Source organism: Anopheles merus, chromosome 2R, assembly GCF_017562075.2.
Source record: "Anopheles merus strain MAF chromosome 2R, AmerM5.1, whole genome shotgun sequence".
NCBI lineage: Eukaryota > Metazoa > Arthropoda > Insecta > Diptera > Culicidae > Anopheles > Anopheles merus.
Window position 1 is genome coordinate 16,453,877 of NC_054082.1, and position 21,490 is coordinate 16,475,366.

A 21,490-nucleotide genomic window follows, 5' to 3' on the forward strand; every position below is an offset into this window, starting at 1 on the left:
ATGCGCTACCTTGGCAATGTGCCCCAGCCTTCTTTCAGTATGACATTGATGGATATGTGTCATTTCCTTTATGCACCCAGTGTTTCAACGTGAAGTGTGATTATTGCTAACGAGCCGTAATTATTGGCAGTAGCAAAATATTGACTCGACCCGGATGGTTTTGCAAGAACCATTCACCCGACAGTTGCCGACAACAGTTACAACGGCATGCAGCATTACGATGGATCGCATGCGCCAGGACAACGGTTACGGGTAACACACAGCCGTTATGCGTCTTGTAACCTTATTTCTTGCAACCAACGCACCAACCCGCTGCGCTGGTCGTTCTAGAGCGCGAGTTTGGCCGCGTTTCATTCGGAAAGAAATATACTAAAAACAGACAAACACACACACACACACACCCACTCGCGCATGAATTCTAATGTCATCGGGTAAGGCCAGTACGCCACGCGTTTCTCATTTGCTTACCGATGTTTCTGCCCCAAACAGCGCTTCCATTCCCACACAACATCTAGATACTCGATTTGGGGAAAGTCGATCAGATCGCTTACGCAAATAAACGCGCCCGGCGTGGAAACCGTTTATTACCGTTTGTTTACAGTAGAGCAGTCTCTTTATTTCGCTTAATTCTACACCGAACGCTCGGTTGGCAACTCTTTCATGGGAAGAGAAGATGGGCAGGACAGAAACGAGGGAAGATTTGTGCACGCAAGCAACTCGCGAGACGTGCGTGCGTGTGTCTACGACACCTTCGCCGGGACTGTGCTACGATCACCGGGCAAAACGGTGATCAAAGTTGACTAGAGAGTGAGAAAAGGTATCGCCGACACCAGCGCTGGTTAGCGTATTTCGTTGGCCCAAAAGTCTTTCACCATGTCGGCCGCCTTCTCGCCGATCATAAACACCACTGCGTTGGTGTGCGATGCCGGTATGGTTGGTATGATCGATGCGTCGACGACACGCAGCCCCTGGATGCCGTACACCTGCAGCTGCGGATTGACGACCGCTTCCGGATCGGTCACAGGGCCCATCTTGCACGTACCGCACTGCAAACAAACACACCGATGATCAAGCAGTCCTTCAACTTCTGCGCTAATAAGATTCCCCCATACCTGATGCTGCAACGTACTACCGATACGTCTGATGGCACACTCCCAATACTCATCGCTTCGGAAGCGATGCTGCTCACAGCCGTAAAACGGTGTACTGTGCAACCGAGCCCCAACGTCACGGAAGCTGCGAGATTCAATCAGATCGACCGTCAGCTTGACGCCTTCCCGCAGCACGAGCAGATCGTCATAGTCCGCAAAGAAGTTACCCTCCATACGGGGCCAATGGAACGGATTGGTGCTTTTGAGCGAGATGCGACCACGACTCTTCGGCCGCATCAGAACCGGTGAGACCGAAAACGCGTGCTTTCCAAGGATCGAGCCGTACGTGCTGTGGTAGAACTGGTCCGTAAAGCCGATCGTTGCCCGCAGCGTACCCGACTCATCGTTGTTGTAAGCACCTGTACCCATGACCAGCTCAATGTCCGGATAATCGGAGGCTGTTTAGTAAAGGAGAAGTAAGACAATTACACTATTTTGCTATACCGACATCGGAAGACATTCCACTTACGCGTGAAGCTAATGTTAGTCTTTACAAAAGCGACACCCTCCGCACCGCCCGGAGAGGTGAATGGACCCCGGCCATGTACCAGATAGTCGATAATGGGGCGCGGCGAACGCATGTCTCGTTCCCGCACCGTAACCGGTTGGTTCACTGGGAACACCAACCCTGGCAGATTCAAATGGTCCTGCATGTTATACCCTACCGGTAGATCCTGCACCACGGGAATGCCCATCTCCTTCAGGTGCTCCCTGGGGCCGACACCGGACAGCATCAGCAGCTGCGGCGAGGCAATAGCACCCGCCGCCAGGATCACTTCCTTACGCGCTCTTATCACGTACCGTCGTCGACGCTTGATGAACTCCACACCGTACGCTTGCTTCGTTACCGGATCAATCAGCACTTTGGTGACGCGGGAGTACATTGATATGTCCAGGTTGGGACGCCTTGAGGCCGGTACGAGGTAAGCCTTGGACGCACTGCATCGACGGCCTCTGCGCATGGTCGCTTGGGCTTTACCGAAACCGAGTTGAATTTCCCCGTTCGGATCTGTCTCCATGTAGCCGAGGTCACGACCCGCCTCAATGAACCGCTTCAACAGGGGTGTCTCAAATTGAGACTCTTCCACGTCGACCAATCCCGCTGTAGAGCGGTACGGGGAGTGTCGCAGTTCGGGAATCTGCACACGTTCCGACTTCTTGAAGTACTGCAACACCTCACGATAGCCCCAGCCAGGGTTGCCCGCCTGCTCCCAACCGTCGTAATCGCTCCGGTGACCACGTGTGTAGATGAGGAAGTTGATGAGGCTGGTGCCACCGAGACCGCGCCCTTTAGGCCAATTGCAGACGCCTCCCTTCAGCCCCAAACAGGCACCCTTCATCGGGTCAGCCTTGTAGCCCCAGTTGTAACCTAGAAGTATAGAAAATCGCAAGCGAGTTTTAGAATCTGTCCATCACGCTCAGTATTCAAGGTCATTTCACTTTCAGGGTGTTCCAAGTCACTTTCGAATGCAAAAATTGTTATTCACCGCGTGGGAAAAGTTATTCCACATCACTGTAATATTTCATTTTCATCACAATAATTTTAATTTCTTCAGCATGATTTTCAACACTTCATGGGTCTATTTCCATCAATGTTTCACAGAGGCTTTAGGCTAGATCCCATCACCCGGTTCATCAATGTTTAACGTTAAAGTGTTGAAAATCATACTGAAGGAATTAAAAATTATTATAACGGAAATGAAATATCAGATTGATGTGGATTAACATTTTTAACATATCTCAAAGAAACTCAATAAAGCTTGAGAAGTGTTGAACATCATGTGGAAGAACAGAAAAAAAATATTATGATGTTGAAAAACATCTCGCAAGCAGTGAAAAATGTTGCACACATTGGAAATTGACTCGGAAACCCTTGTAATAACAGTTTCATTGATGCAACATCAACCCCAGCCTGCTTGATCATTGAAGGGTTGGCACCATTCAAAAGCTTCACTGAATGGTGCTTACACAGAGCACTACAACTGTTGCGGCAACGCATGCGCTGCAGTTGCGCGTGACACGTGCATCTGCGGCACCATCAACCCTTCATGTTGCACGCGTATGAAAGAGAAAGGTGAATGCGTTTCCGCGAATCACGTGAATAGTCACGGGAGGGGGAACTTATTTTTAGAAACCCCTGAATGGGCCCCTGTTAACAATCGCTAGAAGCGCGATGGTCGCGACGCTGCATATATAGACGTTCCAACTGGCACGTTCGCAGGGTAGTCTGCTGTTCTCATGGTTCAAAGGGGGGAGTTACCTTACACAACTCACAAACCATATAGCGGTACATGTCGTATTAACTATATAAAAACCTGTTATCAAAGCAGTCTAATGAAAAACGCGCCCTTCTCTTCGCTGAGATGTGGAACAAAACACTCCAAACAGAAAATTGAAACGAAAACTCATAACCAGCTCGCATCTAACTGCGGTCCTGTATGGAAAAAACAACAAAGCCTGTCCAAACAAATGCAAAAATGTGTGGCTGGAATAATTTCAAGTAATAAGTTCGTTACGAGAAAAAATCAAATGACCAGAGAATAGATTCGACTATCTTTTTTGATTTTTTGATATTGCGCTTCAGCCAAAGTTGCTTTAATTTTGTTTACTGATTTGCAGGCAAATTTATATTGTTGTAGTTGATGTTTCTATTTAACAACTTCCAACTTCTAGCTGATCCTATGAATTTGATACTGAAAATGTTAAAGTTCGGTACGAAGCTTCAGTCTGCACGTACATATTTCAGAAAGTATGTTTGTAAACATTCTAAAATGAGATTTGTTTTCTTTGGCATTGATTCTTAGGATTTAGGATCATTTACTTTTTGCCTAATTGTAGAAATTGTTTCAACTGTTTCAATTGATCAATAATTGGTTATTAAGGGTGGTATTTTATATGCTTGGTGGTATTAGTGCGTTTTGCTTATTTTGTAATGCTGCATTTTATCTTATTTTTATGACAAACTTTATCCCCTTTTTATTGATTTTTTGGAAATGATAGATTCATGGTTTTTAGCTATACAGGCAAAAGTATCTTAACAGAATACTACTTTGCACCTTCAAGAACCAAATTTTTTGATATAAGCAATAATATCAAGAACATTTAATTGAAAAATGATTCAGTTTTCTTATTTGGAGTATTGTAATGAAAGAACCCAAAAAATTTCAATTAATGCAATCTTTGCAAAGAATCAATAAATAAACACACTTCTAGGGCAACCATGAATGTCTCATAAATTATACTTCAGCAATATTTATCCCATGTCGTATTACATATATGCCCTCTGGGCACACACGAACAATCGAAACGATGCTCATGATTCAAACTTTGTGCCCCAGTTTCTTTTGTTTTCATACAGCTGCAAGCCGTGATGGCAGATAGTTTTGAGGTAGAAACGGAACAGCCCAAGGCATCTCCCAAAACCAGACTGCAACTCACCAGAATAGACACCAGAAATAAGCAACACATCTCTATCGATCTTAACCTAAACGTAATGGGACCCATTAGTCGAAATATCCGCTCCAACCTACCTGTAATGCTGGTCAGGCCAGCCGTCAGCGGTACCTCGGTCAGCATGTTACCTTCCTTGCCCGCCTCCAGCAACAGCACGTTCCAGTCCCGTACCTCGGACAATCGGTTGGCCATCACGGATCCACCCGAACCGGCACCGATGATGATGAAATCGTACTCCTTCCGGAAAACCTTTGTGTCCGGTATGCGGGGCGTACCATTGTTGAACAGGACGCTGGTTTCATCGAAAAGTGTTTGAAAGAAGGTGTCATCGTGGCCATCCGCTAGTAGATTCGGGGTCGTAAGGATAAACAAGACCAACCAAATGGATGACTGAAAAGAAGAAAAACGATCACAGTTGGGTTTTAGTTACTGTGCAATTATTGATAAAACAATTATTGACATTTACAGGAAGTAGTAAATCAAATCTCTTTATTGTATGGCGTCACTCCCAAACCCGTTTCCAAAACTTCTTCCGGCGCTATCGGCTTCAACAGCCTTGTCTCCGCTATAACTTTGATTTGATACACGGAACCGGCACATTGACCGTGGATATTTTTAATGAATTTCCTTTCCGCAGATGGGACACAGCTAAGAGACCATCTGCCCTGATACCTTCCCTTTGCCCGGCACGGTACAGCATTGTAAGCTGACGTAGGAACACATTTACATGCAAACGAGGCTCGTTCGATGAAACGCCCATGTAAAATGCATCCCATACATCACGACCTTACTGCTTGAGCACCACCGTTTGTGGCCATTATCATCATCGGCGTCGAGCTGTCCATTAACGATTTATCAAACGTCCTTGCAAGACGCGTGCATGCGAAGCAGACCCACACGCCTACAGGTGACAGGTAGCGCATACAATCCTTTCCGGCTGATGTACGAACCCCGACGCTTCTTGAAACTGTATCAAGGTTAGCTACCCTTTTGTATCGGAGGGATGACGTTGGTTTGAAGGAAAAAGAGTGACTAACACTAAGCGACCCCGAAAACCCTCGTGCGTTATCCGGTGAGAGTGATTTGTTACAGACATAACCTTTTTCTGAAGCCTTTTATTTTTAGTTCATGCGGAATTATCGACCCCTTCTTTTTAGTGAAAAGGTGATTCCAAAAAAAAATCAAACATTTTTGTAGGAAGGTCAAACATTGCAAACTCAATTGTTTTATCAATGGAATGGATGGATCAATGGATGGTTTGCTACAGACGTTGCAGCTAAATTTTACTTCATATCTTTACAGCCTATAAGCAATAAGCACCAATGACTATTGGGAAAGTGCAGGTTTCAAAATTAGTGAATTCCAAACACTGAATGAATAATTTAATGAACAGGCATAAACAAATTACCCTTTTAATGCCGAATTTGAAAGGTTGAGTAAAGTCTGCTAAATTGGAATGTATTTTCGGTGATGCAAACAATGGCGTAATTGATTTAAACATATTCCCATTACATTGGAACATAATGTCATAAGAATGAGTAAAAAGAGGAATATGCACTCTTTAAAATCAACCAATGGAGTAACCAGGTCAATCGAAGATTTTCATGTTCGCTGATTTACGACTTAATATCATACTCGGACTGGGTTCCAACGCCACATGAAACCAACAAACTAATCCCATAAAAAAAACGCATTTATAAAAGGATAAGTTGTGGGTGATCACCGACACAAAAAAAAAGCGCTAGGCATAACGAGCCTTGAGTCTCATGTAGACATCACCATCCGTTCATTGAAAACTATGCCTCTGTCGCACAGCACACACACACACACTCTACTGACCCATTGCCATTGATCCGCAATCGATCGCGACTTCCCAATTTCGCCACCCAACTGTGGGTTAACGTAACCGACTCACCTTGAACTTACTTTACCGGCACGACTACGACCGACCAGCGACCACGAGCAGAGGTCTGGCCAAATTTCAGCCCTCCCCCCGAACGCCCGCCAACCCGCCCGATTGCGGCTGCGGATTGAGAGGTTTTGCGATATTATGTAACGCCTGTGAGATATTAAGCGCTGCAAGCCATTTGATTTGTCATCTTTGCTGAATAATTCATTCAATTTCGTGTGGACATTGCTCGTGTGAAATCACAACAGCAACAACAAAAAAAAACATAGTAAATTTCATCCAATTAGGACACTCTAAATACGGGTACAAACAAAAGCAAACTGCAGCCCGATTCAACCATCCATAGCGTTGGGCCGCGTCATACTCAACCGGCAAAAAAAAAGGTGGACCAACACAACAGCATTTGGTGTCTTTGTTTTTTTTTTGTAATTGATCGGTTATCGAGCAAATTTGCTTAGGGACGTTAATTGGTTGCGCCAACAACGAGCCTAGGCCGGTGGATGCGGTGGTTACGGTTAAACTGCTCCGGCCCGGTCAAAGCCCGCTCGGCTCACGCCCGCTAGGGTGGTTCAAGCGAAGGAAGTGAATCATTACCAGCCATTTGACAGCGCCGGCCTTGACCGTCAACCGGTGCCGGCGTTACGCCTCTAGATGACGAAGCGTTTCGTGGTGGCTGTTGTGGGGCTGTGGCCCCTGTTTAAAGTGCTGTTTTTCTACACACGCAAAGGATATTTTACCAGTGGTAAATTAAAGAAAGCTCTAGAACAAAATCATTAGATTTTCTGTAAACAATTTTCTTACACTCCTTTTCTCTTCCATCCACTACAGCCATGCAAACACTCCAGTTTTCCCGCATTAGCAGTCGGTTGGGGTTGTTTTAAGCAGGATTTATATAACCCGCGGGCAAATAAACCCAATCAAACCGGGATAATAACGGATCAGAATAAGTAGCTTTGCGTCATCGAGCCTAATAACCCGTCGCCCCCCCCCCCCCCCCCCTGCATAACCCTGCCCAGTCTCCTCGGCGATCCTTTCCACTCGACACACGCTCGGCAAAGGGCTGCCCGTGTGTGCGCACCTTTCGCGCATTAAAAAGATTTCGCCATAATAACACCATAACTCCCCCCCCCCCCCCCGCGTCACCTATTGCTGCTCGGTACGGGTCTATGCAAAACTTGGCGTCTGCATAAATTATACCCAACAAATGTCCACCCCGTACAGCGGCCTAATTATCTTGTGCGTGTGGTATTATCCGATCGGAGATCGGTTGCTCCGCAGAGCCAACCAACGTGAGGGGTTTGGAGGGAATTCCTTCTAGCGCCGCACGGTTTCCGAGTGTGACAATTAAAGTGCCACGGTTCGACAATGCGCAGCGCGCGACCAGCGCAGCGATCGAGCGGGGATCGATTATAAAACGAAGCACTTGCATTTTTAATGTCGGATATTAGCAAACACACTCCGAAAGACACACAACGCACACGCACCTCATACCAGCAATGATCGCTTGATTAGAACTGTGTTTGATTTAATTGTGCACGTTTCGTACGGGGACGATTAATAGCGTTTAATAGCCGAAAAAGTGTTGCCAATCGTGTAGAAACATTCATCGGCGATCGTTTAAATAAATGGCAAACCTTAAGAGCAAACAAACAGGAATCCGTTTCGATTCGTTTACGTCAAACCGTTTGCCATGCTGACGCATTTAGTCGTTAGGATTATTCCATTCGCACCAATATAGAATGATGTTTTATCTTGTGAAATATCACACACAAATATTTTAGAAGGGGAAGTTTTTTTCCAAAAGGAAGACACAACAAGGGGAATCATCAGTACTTTGCCTTTTGCGTAGCTGCGTCAACGGGCGTCGGAAAACGCTTGATCGCGCCAACAACCAAGGGTGGATTTCATTCGGTTGACGTAAAGCACGAAAAGGTGGCCGCTTCGTGCTTGCCGGACTGGATTGCAAATTTTCGGAAATACCCTAAACCTGTTCTTTCTCCTTTGTCGTGTCGCGCCCGCGGTCTAAGCTGTTCATCGTGAAACGGAAAGGAAATTAAGAACGCGAGGGAAGAATTTTGGTTTGGTCCCACCGGTTGCCTGTGAATTGATGTAAATTGATACGACGACTCTGACGTAACAGGCTTATCGGCAGGGCGATAGGAAAGACAGTCATTGCTAAGTGTTATTTTATGTTAATAGTGCTCGTTTCTCATAAAAATCTATGTTTTTAGTTTCTATAATGAGGACAAGCTATGCTATATAAAGCGAACGAAGGTGCCTTAAACGCAGCAATACCTTGACATGGATGTTTCAGGCCCTCCTGCCACTCACATCATGCCACCAACATCCGCAAAATTATTGCATGGTTTCACCAAAAAAAAAACAATCCCCTATCAAACTGTTACATAAAAAAACGACAATGCCCCTTGGCAAGAGATGGCAAACAATATTCCGAATATAAAACGATACGTTCAACGGCACGATATATTGCATCATTTATGTATGCTACAGATACTTCCGGAATGTGTGTATCTCTCTCTCTTTCTCTCTTTTGCTCAATTTATACCCTCACCTAGCTTAGCAAAAGCGCCTAAAAGCTTCCAAACATCGATCGAATGATTAGCTTAATGACAATCTAACACAAACCAAAACCACAAAGCGCCGCCAGTTTTGCTGCGGCAATGCGTTATTGAATGAAAGACAACACGCACGATGACTGACACTCGGCATGGAAACGGCCTGGGGGAAAGGCCACAGTGGCAACAGACCTTGCCCTTCATTCGCTCGATAAACATCTTCCATAGAAATGCAGCCACCGGTGTTCTGGTGACCAAAGTGCTGGCATCCACGTCGCTCTATCCCACGGCTTCGGCGCATTCTATAAAAGTGATCAAACGAAGGAAAAAACCACACACGCACACAGAAGAGACCTTTGGATCTGTCCCTTGTACGACCTTCCCCTTGGCTTTGTCACGTAGGCGTCCGGTTTCTGGGGGTTTTTGTGTATATATGTTCGGCCGGTCATGCAGATGCATACTAAACTAATCGAAGCTCGTTTGTCACTATTTGCACTACGCACCGATGGGCACTCGTGACGCTAGTGACGCTCTACACACTACGAAGGCTACTCGCTCGAGAACCTGTTTACCTGGGCCGCGGGCAAACAGACACCTGCCGAGTTGGTGAGAAGCAAAAAAAAACACTTTTCACTTGCACATTATAAATGCAGCTCTGGTTGCACATTAGAAGCTTCTACAAGATTGTCAACATGTTTTCAGTTCTGGGTACACCCTATACGTGGACTGCAAGCCGATTGCCAACTCTCCGCATTTCGATGCAAAAATCATTCGCATTTGCAAGATTTCATTCGATGTCACAGCTTTGAATCAATTCCCCGACGCTGACGCTATCAGCCGCAACCACACCTTGATCGTTTTGGATGATTAATCTTCTTCTTAAAGCTGTCCGACTCGGTGAACACGACCAGACACTGGCCACCCCTAAAACCGAAAAGGCCATCAAAGGTCGCCCACGGTAGTTGGCTCGCTTAATTCGTCAACAGCGTCCCACAATTAATCACACTCCGCGTCCTGTCTGCCGATTTTGCGACACTATGATCGTTGGAATTGACAGAAATTCCGTTTGACAGCGAATCCTCAGCGAGCTGCGTTGGTTTGGTGCAGCAGCGCTCGATTTGGGCGAGTTGTGTGGGAATTCATATTGCCCATGCCATGTGTGCCTGCTCTATCCCCAGACATGCCGTTACGGAAACCAGTCCAGTTAAGAGCTGAGCCGAAATGGCGATCGGGGATTCAAGGTGATCAACGGGCTGCTCGATCGTATGCAGAAATATTACACACACACACATGCACAGCTTCATTCTAGGTCGTTGAGGACAAACGGAGCAGAAAACGAATGAAAGTGCGAAACCACGTTGCACGAGACACGCTAAAAGCGGGTAGGACTGTCTGTGGATCGTTCTTTCGCTGCCCTTTCGCTCACGCGCTGGTGCATTGGCGGTGGCATAGCGCTAAGAAAACAAGCTCAAGGTAAACCGATGCAGTCAATTATGGTGCATTCCATCTGTTTGTAAGACGTCACGAGGTGCATTTCGTCGGTGAAGGTGTCGTCTGCTTCTGGACATGTATCATAAACAGTTGTTGGTGTACAATTCACTTTTTTTACCAAAATAAACTGCAACGAGTGAATGTGCTCCAAATCCGTTTCCCCGTAGCCTTGGGAAGGCAATAAACTGGAAAAGATCGGTGATCGGTTTTGTAGGCAATACTTTTAATTGATGCATTTTCATTCGGTCCAGATTTTTGAGATATTTACCTAGTTACAACTTGCAAGACACTTGATCATGATCAATCTTTTACTCCAGCGTCGGTCAGCTCATTAGCAAACTTCTGCCCCAATCTCCTAACGATGACTACAAAGAAAGCAAACAAAAGTGCGGTCCATTCGGACACCGGACACAGGTGCGATTCTTCACAGACAGACTCTTATTTGCTACAGTAATGCATGTGTGCGCCCATATGTTACGGCTTAACCTTCAAGCCATCACAGACAGCCAAAATTGGCACAAATGCACACGCTGCCCGATTTCCGGCAAAGCCGGTTTGGTCTGCCTATTTACCCGCTAAGGACACCGGCTAATGGATGGTAAAACAGCACCCTCGTGTCAGTTTTAGCCCCCTCTCCCACCTTTTCGGGACACGCACACATTCGTACACACAGAGGGGCAAATTAGATTTCGTGCAAATAATGACCGCGAATGGCGATCGACCATTCCGTGCCGATGATCGATTGCTTCTGATGTCATCTCGTTGCTCTAGCTCTAATTAATGGGGAAGCTCGGTCTCTTGTCTTGTTTAAGCAAATAGACTGAGGCTAGAAAAAAACAAGCCAAAACCGGATGGCTAATTATAATCTATTAAAGGGACTGTTTAAGCCTCTAATAGATTTCGCGGGTGTCTCTGAGATGAAAATTAATTAATTTCCTTCAACAACGCCCCGAGGGCACTCGGCACAGCACAGCTCTGCTGGCAAATATCACGAACCATTTCGTGCCACACTTCGGCAAACACTTCAACTGAAGTCAGTTCTTCAGTGTTACCACCTTTCCTGCAGCCTCTGCCAATGTTAAGTAAGCGGCGGATCGCGCCCGACTACTTTATCACACTTGACGACTCCCCACCGAACCCATTTCTTCCACTCGGCACGGTCAACGGACCATTGCCGCACGGACACACACAATGTCGGCCGATTCACATCGATTGATGTGCGGCAGCATAAATTTTCTCCTCCCATAAACAACACACCAAGAGCAGCAACAGCAAACGCTCCATTGCGACAGCCGCACGGCACGCTTCTGCTTTCGATTGCTGCTGTTGTGTTGCTGTTTGGAGTGTCCCAAAAGTCTGCAAGTCGCTCAAGGTTAGGTCAACGGATGGGGCAGGTTTTTTTTTTGTTTTCTCTAGTGACGATTAGACACCTCCATCCTCGGTTGTTGTTGTTGACGTTGTTGTGCACTGAGATGGGAGATACACCTCGGGAACAGTAACACATTCATTCATCCCGCACGGCCCGGGTCTTTCCGATGTAATGGTGCGGTGAATAATTTGCATCGCAATTACAACGCATATGAAAGACGATGCGGCCATCCACACGCACTGGCAAGGCAGGACACATGCTGCGAGAGGAACTCTATCGGTGAAGCTGTTTGACAACAGGTCGTAGCTGCAAATGACATTCTCACCGATGGGGTGACAACAAAACAACCCCAACAATAGTGCGCTGATTGCGATTTGCTCCTCCTGTACAATTGATGCTATTTACAGATTTCAATACCAACTCATCTCCGCAGCGTGTGTTGGTTGGTGGTTCCTCTTTTTTTTGTAGATGTAATCTTTGTAATCTGTTTTCAAATCACACCTTCTGCGGCATTCGCTCGTACTAGTTGAAGCTCGTTCGCGTTGTACAGGTGGGCAGGGCAGGGATGCAAAAATTAGCACCCATTTAGCACTCGCTGCTCCAAACGTTCTAGCCAGAATTGGTGACGGTGTGCAAAAACCCACCGAATCATCCCTGAGAGATCCATGATGTGATGGATCACTTTTTGGATTGTAACGTCTCGATCGATTGAACGAAACGAGTGGTTTTGCAAAACTGTTCCATACATAGAAATTGAAGAAATCAACTCCGTTAAACTGTATCAACACTTTTCGCAAGCGCCCTATCAATCAGCACGATACACGAAATTGCAGCACTCGAAGAAATTTCCATACCTCACAACATACTTTTTCCTCATATCGTCGTGCACGCTTGTTTCTTTACACAATTGAATTAAATCGTGTTTAAAAAAGGTTTGCAACAAATTGGTCTGCCAAACGGCTTTCGGCTTTCCGTGTGGTGTCGGCCGTGCCGCGCCACCCTTTTTTTTTGCCCCTATGCCAAGGCAATGTTCTACGCCTTCGCACGCACCAGCGAACACGCGCAAAGTCTTGTGTGTTTACACTATTGAGGAAACGCACTTGGCGCCTGTTTGCTGATAGGTAAGGCAATGCACGAGCTCGTCACCTTCTTGCCACGGTGTTGTGGATTTGGCTGTCCCACGAAAGGGGGCTTGTGTTCTCCGAACAGCAAGCGAAAAGATAACAAACTTCTTAGCTGGTATGCTTGTTAGAAATTTTATCTCAAATATACTTAAGACTAATGGAATTTTGTAATCTATTCGCACACACAAACTTCTGTACCATTTTTGCTGTAAACCGTTTCATTTGCACCAGCCGCGAGAGGTTCTTGTTCACTTTTCCTGTTCACTTTTCTCTCTTGTTTGCCGAACGCGACGGAGCTCTCTTATCAACTGACACGAAATATGTGACCAACCATTTCACAACAACACACCGCCCAACATCTCACACCGCGTAGCTAATCACAGTCTGTCTGAACACACGCTTAAAAGCACACCTTTTGGAAAGAATACTTTTACTATCATCCAAACAGAATAGAACCTTTGCTATCTCTCCTCAGTCACGATCACGATCACACTCGTCCACAAAGGTTTCCTTTTCAAACCAAACAAAATTCCACACACTGTTGGCTGGTTTCAAACTGCCAGCTGCTCGAAGATCGCTCTCCAAAGAGGTCCTGTTCACGGCGCACCGCTATCACTAAATGGCTTGCGCTGATTTCGCTGCCCAGTAACGCACCGGTTCCGCGTGGTTGTCTTGGCGACGCGCGTCCGACGCGATCGATGCTACATTTTTTGCTCCGTCGCGATCGTTACGTCCGATCGTCGGGTGTGCAACATCGGCCCCGGCAGGGGTTTTCAACCAAAGAATCATGGTTGTTTATCAGTTCGTACTATTCAACCCCCTTGACGAAATGCTTCAAAAAAAGGCAATGATCATCATGTTCAGGAACTCTACTTCAATACAACAATTTGCCTAATCAAAATAACTATAGCTGTATGCCATTATTACCAAAGCTAGCCCCTTTTTTCATGTAAAAAATTAAACCCATTCCTACCTTTTAACCATCCCTGCGAATGACCACAGCTTGCGCGAACCCACCAAATGTTGCGCTACATGCTCTGTGCGCGCGTTGAAGTCTTTTGATTCACGCTGCAACACTCTGCAACACCTTCATCGGACAGCCTGCATTCAAGCGGTGGTCGGATCGAACCTTTACCAACGGTGACGAGCATCCTGGCCAAAGAAAGGCACGCAATGCAATCGGGGCAGCCCGGTCGGTTGGCGCGCTTTGGAAGTTTGGGCGTTGGGGCGTGACGGAGCGGCGCTCAGATGCAGCAATGTGCTCACCTCGCAATTAGCACACCAAGGCTATAGCCACCATCGCGATGGACGACCTCACGCCAATGGTTAATCACAAGTCGCAGCAGACTCGGGCACACTGGGCAGGGTCAACCATGGTGTACTTACATTCTTTTGTGCTATCAGTCATCGTCCCATCTCGCCGGGGTGGGTTGATTGCCATGAATCACCACACCACTACACTGTTTTGCTGATGATCGATGATCGCTGCTCTGAAGGTAATAGTCGGATAGGTCATTGACAAAGTGTACAAAGCGTTTGCAGAAAAACAGATCACAGCGAGATGCGTCGACAATCGTTTGTTGTGAGATAATTTAGTAATAGTGGCATGCAATTTGCGATCATTACTGCCCACAAATTGTCTCATTTTGCACCTATTTCCAGCGGAGGACAAACTAATCAAGACCAGCCTCCGCCGCAATGCTTTGTGACAGTTTGAATGCTCCCAGTTGTCGGCTGATGATCAGCATTCCCCAGGGGTCAGAGTGTAAATGCCCCCCTTGGAAAGTAGATCAGTCACTAATGCAATTAAACCACTGACCGCCATTCATGAGAAAACGACCGTGTGGGGCGCTGAACGTTAGGCTTTGGAGTTTGAAGTTCGCCTCATACCGATAACGCCTGCAGCAGCCAAAGTGTTTAGTGGTCGACTGATTTCACCCACATTTCACAGACTCGGATTCATTCACTGATCTTGCCGCGTTATGCAATGCCGGCGGGGACGATTTCACGATGCCGGCCACGGTTGATAGTAGTTAGTTGTGGTTAAATTAACGCATTCCAGCGTGTCACGTGTCGATGCGTTTTCGCCTCTTGACTTGTAATGCTAGCTGACGAAGAAGCTTGATGGATGAAATTTTCTTAACACACTTACCCTGCAAAGAAAGCAATATTACACAACAGCAATGCGCCTCTGAACAGAACAATGCACGGTAGCGTCCCATTTTCTTCGACCAGTAGGTCCCGCAAAAGTGTAAATAAAGCTCATTTTTCTTTTCAACACCCAAAACCCGAGGATGGTTTAAAATTAAAAATGTCATCCTTCGTCCCACTTACGCCGCCCCGTTGCATATGGATAATTTGTCTTCGCATACATCAATTGAAATGCCAAAATTGGGTTGGTGCCGCGGTGTGTTTGTGTAGTGACATAATTTGTACTTGCCGTGATAACTCATTGTGCGGGTATGAAGCTTCAAGGTTCGCTCGCTTTACCCGAATCGATCACAAGTTGTAAAGAGATCTTGCAGCGCGGTATGAACGATCGGTGCCCTTTTTTGCATGTCATCTTCATTTGTTGATCGGGTGCAATGATTGGTGGCACTGTAAATTAACTGTTTTTTTGACAGCATCTTTTCGCTTGCAAAGCGAATGCGGCAACAGCAATTGCATCGCACCGGTGCAGTTCAAGGATAACGTGAGCAATTTCTTGGCAGGAGCTGGCTATAGGAGCGAGGGACGACCCCCTTCTCTTCTACCAGCATACTCACCGGTGTTCTCGATCAAACTGCACCTTAAATGCCGTTGCACTCGTTTTGTTTTGTCACCCCGCTTAGCATATGATCGTGATCGGTTGAAGAATGTTTCAAACATTGAAGTTGGAAGTGTATTAAGCATTACAGAAAATACATTAATCTAACCTAGCAAATAACTTCTTCGCCCTTATATCCAGCGTGTTGTGTGTTGCGATTAAATGCACACCGATAAACGACGTGAGCCTCGGCACGTAGTCCACCTGCTCATTCAACCATACCCGCACACTGCGCACTGATCGTTCAAACCTTACACCCTTGCTTACCATCACCAGGGGAGTACCGAAAATCCTCTCAATACAAACCAAAATCAGAAACAAAAAGTCACTCTTACTAGCTTTGTTTATATCAGTGAAACACCCCGAATGCTGGGGCGTTTGCTGGTTGCAGCGCGTAAAACAAAACGCACAAACCCGTTCTCTTTTCATGTTCACTGTCAGTGCGGTTTTTGTTTTGGGGTACCAGCCGTACCTCCTCCAGCGACCTCCATTTTCAATCAGGCTTTGGTCATATTGTTATCGGCACCAAGAGCCACGAACTACGGGGGCTTTTGGTGGAATTTCAGAACTGCTGCACCCCCATGTAAACACTGGTCGTGTGTAATCGTACTGATTTTTCAAGGACAGATCTTTTACTTTCGCTTGTCGCATTGCATTCATTAATGTTTCCCCAGACATGATGGGAGTCTTATGATACAGATGAGATAAGAAGCTTACTACGGTAGGATCTTCAATCGAGTTCACACATCAGGAATTGAATCAGGACAATCGGTAAGTAGAGTGTGTTACGATGCTAATATTAATTGTGTCAAGGCTGCTGTTTCACTGGTATGAAAAAAACGTGAACCCGCTCGAGTCCAATAGCCGTAAACCGAGACCGGTTCCTTGCGGTTCCATCGGAAAAGGAGAGTCGTCGATGATTTTCAATCTCGCAACGGGCTTTTTTTTCTTTCTAAACGACTAGACGACGAACGGTTTTAGCAAAAAAATAACGCATACACACATTTTGCGAAATACGAAATACGACCCCAAAAATGTTTTCAAAACGAAAAAAAACCATCCGATCAACAACAAACCGAGACATCTACTAATATTGCGAGGAAATGCATCTCTTTATAATCCGATGCTGTGCTGAATTTCGCCATTCGCTCTAATGATCTCATTTTAGCGAGGCGCGACTTGTGTCACAACAGGATCTATAAATTCCCCGCCTATCAAATCACTCTCAATAGAGATTCCCCCGGTGGAGAGTCTTTTGCTGCTTTCCTTTGGTTTGAAATATATGCTAAACTACACAGAACTGGACATTAGTATTCCGATCGTGCAGTGCTCAAGCGGCGAAGAATTCCAATGCGAATGGAACGTACCAAAACTGGCTCCAGAGTTTATTGACACTTTGTGTCGCGGTTTTTCGGGTCGGAGGGATGGTGTTTATGTCATCCATACATAAAAAAATCAGTAGCTGTATGATCTTGCAATGGTTAATAATGCTCACAAATAAAGCCACACAAGAATACACGATCCCTGCAACAAGCAAGAACACGGGGACGGGGGGGCCTATGTACATTAATCGCAAAATTGCGCTCGCGCACGTATGGTGTAATCAAAGCCGGTAAAGGTTCGGAAATGATTGCGTACACACACACACACACGGGGCTGACCACGAGAGGCCACCGAAACCGAAAGTCGCCAAACCGGATCTACCGCAATCTTTGGGGCTCGACACGACGACGTATAAGATCGGATACCGCCGGAGACTTGTCTCGTCGGCCACGGTGCGGGCGCATAGCGGGTGAAGCGACAAGCCACCACCTTCTAATCGCCATCGCTTCCCTTCCCCCCGAGGGAGCGGGGTTGCCAGTGTCTGCCCAGCGTTCATTCTAGCGCTGAGAGAGAGAGAGAACTTGCTCCATGTAGGTCACACAACACCGGAGCGTTAAGTTATGGTTAACGTCCAGCGAACACGCACCGTCGCAATCTTGCCTTTACCGATTAGGCCATCAGGGCTTTGGCAGCACTCGACCGTACCACCGCACGTCTCGGAAGTCGCCGGCCGGGGGCTGCCATCGTCCGTCCCCTGTCCCCATGCAAATGCAAAAAAAAACCCCATTTAGCGTGGTTTGGCACACGCCGTCTGAACTTCACCTTCGCGGTGCAGCAGATTGGTTGGTACGTGGTGCATGCGAAACTGTGCGCTGCGCAGAGGCGGACGTATTATGTACGATCGCTTACTATCGACGATCGTTTCGATGGGAACGACTCCCTTCGATTTGTGCACAATTAGATGCGCATAGTGGGCCGCATCGTGATACGGGGGTACAAGTGGTTGGACACGGTTACCCGGCCCTACCATTCCCAGTACCAAACCCTTCTGCGTGCGATCGCGTTCACAAGAACCACACTTCACTGTTGTGTGCCTTTGCCTCCAAGCAGCTCCGTCCAGCAGCTCACTAAATACCGCGCAAACGATCTGTCACGATCGCGAGGACACATGGCTCCGATCGCGTTCCGATCGGATTTCGGCCGTCTCACAAATCACACTCCACGGGTGTGAGCTAGTAGCGTGCTACACAGCTGGTGGGAGCGAGAGGGTGAGTTGTTGTAGATGATGTTAGCCGCTTAGAAGTAGAAGCAGTTTCCCTCCCCACCTGAGAGGTTAGCTTCGTGCCAGCTGTTAGGCGGCATTAGACGAATACGGTTGGGTAGATTAGTTGCTTTTCGTTTCTAGCAGTGGATGGTTGGTGGGTTTGGCTGGCTGGAGAAGTGAGATTTTTAATCCTCGGAGCGTGGGGAACCGTCGAAGCATCGATGAGATTTGTGAGCAACTTAGAGTTGCTTAAAGTTTGCAAGGACATTTGGGCACTATTCGCTAGACAAGGATTGTAAGTGTCTTCAAGATGCACCAGGTTCATTGCATGCAGGTGATCGTTGGAAGTGAGCAAGAGCATCAACAACAGTGCCGTAGATTAGTGCATTTCAGTGAAACAAGATATAATGAGTAATTATGTGCCCCACATAAGTGATCTTCACATTGTTAGCCTGGTTAGACCTTTGGATGTCCTTTCAAAGCTACTCTTCCTACCCCGCATCAGCGTGACATACATCTGGCAAGGTCACGGTGTTAAACGTTGTCCATTTTCTAAGGGCTATTATTAAAACACAAACCTCAACAAGATTGAGTTGATGAAGTACTAATTCCTCCCAACGTTGTCCGAATATCTCCCACGTTCAGCTGACTCGTGACCTGCATGTCTGAGTTTGCCATCGACAACCCGTGTCGTGAATGATCTTCAGCAATAAGAGCGTTGTTAATTCGATTCGATTCCCCACGTACTTGTTGTACAAATCAAACGCTCAAAGTGTTGACGTTTGACCGAAGAAGAAAAAAAAACAATGCCCCACACGGACGTGATCCTCGATTTACCACACCTCCAAACGCGCACCGTTACCACCCCATAAAGCCAATTTTAACTGCATGTTATGAGTGGTTTTGAGCGTGCACTTGACATGGCGGCGCCTTCGAGGGCGTCCGTTTCTTTGGCGATGGACACAGTTGGAATTGTTTCCTTATTGTCTTTCCCAATCTGCACAGCGGCTGGCGGTCAATGTGAAACCCTCGCTCCCCCTCCGGGGTCTACATTCCCACAAACGAACGCATCGATCATTCCATCTCTGACGTTTGTGAGGGCTTTTCGCAATAATTTAGCGGGTTTTTTTGTGTGTGTGCGCGCAATGATGCACAGATGGCATAAGAAAAGACCTTCAGCGATCTCGGATTCTGAATTCGTGCATCCTCTCTCTCTCTCTTCTTATAACATTCGATTCATTGATGCTGAGAAGACATTAGAAAAAAGGCTTTAAGGCATCAAAACGACCGTCACCACCTGCACCTGCATCACATTCGCGATCATCTGCCTTGCATTAAGATATCACTTCGATCTTCTCGATCTTCACATCTAATCATTCCCACAGATGGTACGACGAACGGTTGGCACGCGGCTGCCAATGCTGATGGCGTTTTTGCTGACGGCTTCTCCTCCCACCGACGCGCAACAGTTCCCCGTCTTCGAGACGCTGTTCGATGAGGTGAGCCTGCTGGTGCGCACCGGCCCGAACGCTTCCGTGCCAATACCGGAGGCGAAGCGGATCCGCGACGAGTACGATTTCGTCGTGATTGGGGCCGGCTCGGGCGGTTCGGTGATGGCCAACCGGTTAAGCGAAGTGCGCGACTGGAGCGTCCTGCTGCTCGAGGTGGGCAAGGAGGAGAACCTGATCTCGAACGTTCCCCTCACAGCCGGACTCACCACGGCCACGGGTGAGTGTGTGGAGGTGGGGCGATAAGGAAGCAGGAAGCTCCCATGCCTATCTGACATTCCCTTTCTCTGGCGCAGGTTACAGCTGGGGCTACCGGTCCGATCCGATGCGCAATGCTTGCCGGGGGCTAGAGCAGGGCGTCTGTTACTGGCCGAAAGGGCGTGGGTTGGGTGGGACGAGCCTGATCAACTTCCTGCTGTACGGTCGCGGCCACCAGCGCGACTACGACGATTGGGAGCGGGCGGGCAACTACGGCTGGGGCTACCGGGACGTCCGGAGGTACTTCGAGAAGGCGGAGCAGATCAAGGGCCAGCCGTACAACCGGCACGGCTACCTGCACATTGAGGAAAGCTCGTTCGAAACGCCATTGCTGGGCAGGTACATCGAGTGCCGGCAAGCGGTTCGGCTACCGGCACATCGATCCGAACGATCCGGTCCAGCTCGGGTTCTACAAGGCGCAGGGCCACGATGGTGAACGGGGAGCGATGCAGTGCGGCCCGGGCCTACCCTCAAACCGGTCGCCGATCGGCCCAACCTGGACATATCGACCCGCTCCTGGGCCACCCGGATTTTGATCGATCCCCGTCACGAAGCGGCATTCGGCGTGGAGTTCACCAAGACAAGCGCCTGCACACGGTGCGCGTGCGCAAGGAAGTGATACTGGCGGCGGGCGCGATCGCGTTCACCCCAGCTGCTGATGCTGTCCGGCGGTGGGCCGCGGGAGCATCTGCAGCAGCTCGACATACCCGTCGTGAAGGATCTGCGAGTCGGGTACAATCTGCAGGACCACCAGACACTGTCGGCTGGTGTTCACGTCAACCAGCCGGTAACGATACGGAGCGGGACATGCGCCGACCGGCCCCCTTCCTGAGCTATCTGTTCGCCCGCCGCGGTCCGTTCACCGTGCCGGCGGGGCCGAAGGTATCGCGTTCGTGAAGACGAAAACTCGCGCTCCCCCGAGGACTACCCGGACGTGGAGCTGGTGCTCGGACGGGTGCGGTCAACAACGATGAGTCCGGGTCGCTCCGGCACACGTTCGGGATGACGCGCGAATTATACGACCGTTCGTTGGGCCGGCCCGGGACAGCACGCGTTCGGCATTGCGCCGGTACTGATGCGGCCGAAAAGTCGGGGCCGGGTGTTGGCTGAAGAGCCGCAACCCGTTCCACTGCCCCACATGGAGGGGAACTCTTCGACCCATCCGGACGATCTGGCGACGATGGTGGAGGGCATTAAGCTGCGGTGCGCATTGGCGAGTCGGACAGCTTCGCCTCGTACGGTGCGCGGCTGCTTGGGA

At 47.9% G+C, this 21,490-nt stretch overlaps 1 protein-coding gene and 1 pseudogene across 1 annotated transcript; one reads left to right on the plus strand and one right to left on the minus strand.

Annotated features, from left to right (window-relative positions):
- Window positions 1–509: 509 nt before the first annotated feature.
- On the minus strand, window positions 510–13,712 carry LOC121589831 (glucose dehydrogenase [FAD, quinone]-like). The gene is made up of 5 exons (XM_041909012.1): window positions 13,272–13,712; window positions 4,682–4,994; window positions 1,621–2,520; window positions 1,113–1,549; window positions 510–1,046 (listed from the first exon to the last, which is right to left on the minus strand). The coding sequence occupies exons 1-5, from the start codon at window positions 13,293–13,295 to the stop codon at window positions 840–842; spliced, it is 1,881 nt and encodes a 626-aa protein (XP_041764946.1). The 5' UTR covers window positions 13,296–13,712; the 3' UTR covers window positions 510–839.
- Window positions 13,713–18,604: 4,892 nt separating this feature from the next.
- The window catches only part of LOC121590160, a 4,863-nt pseudogene continuing 1,977 nt past the window's right edge, over window positions 18,605–21,490 (plus strand).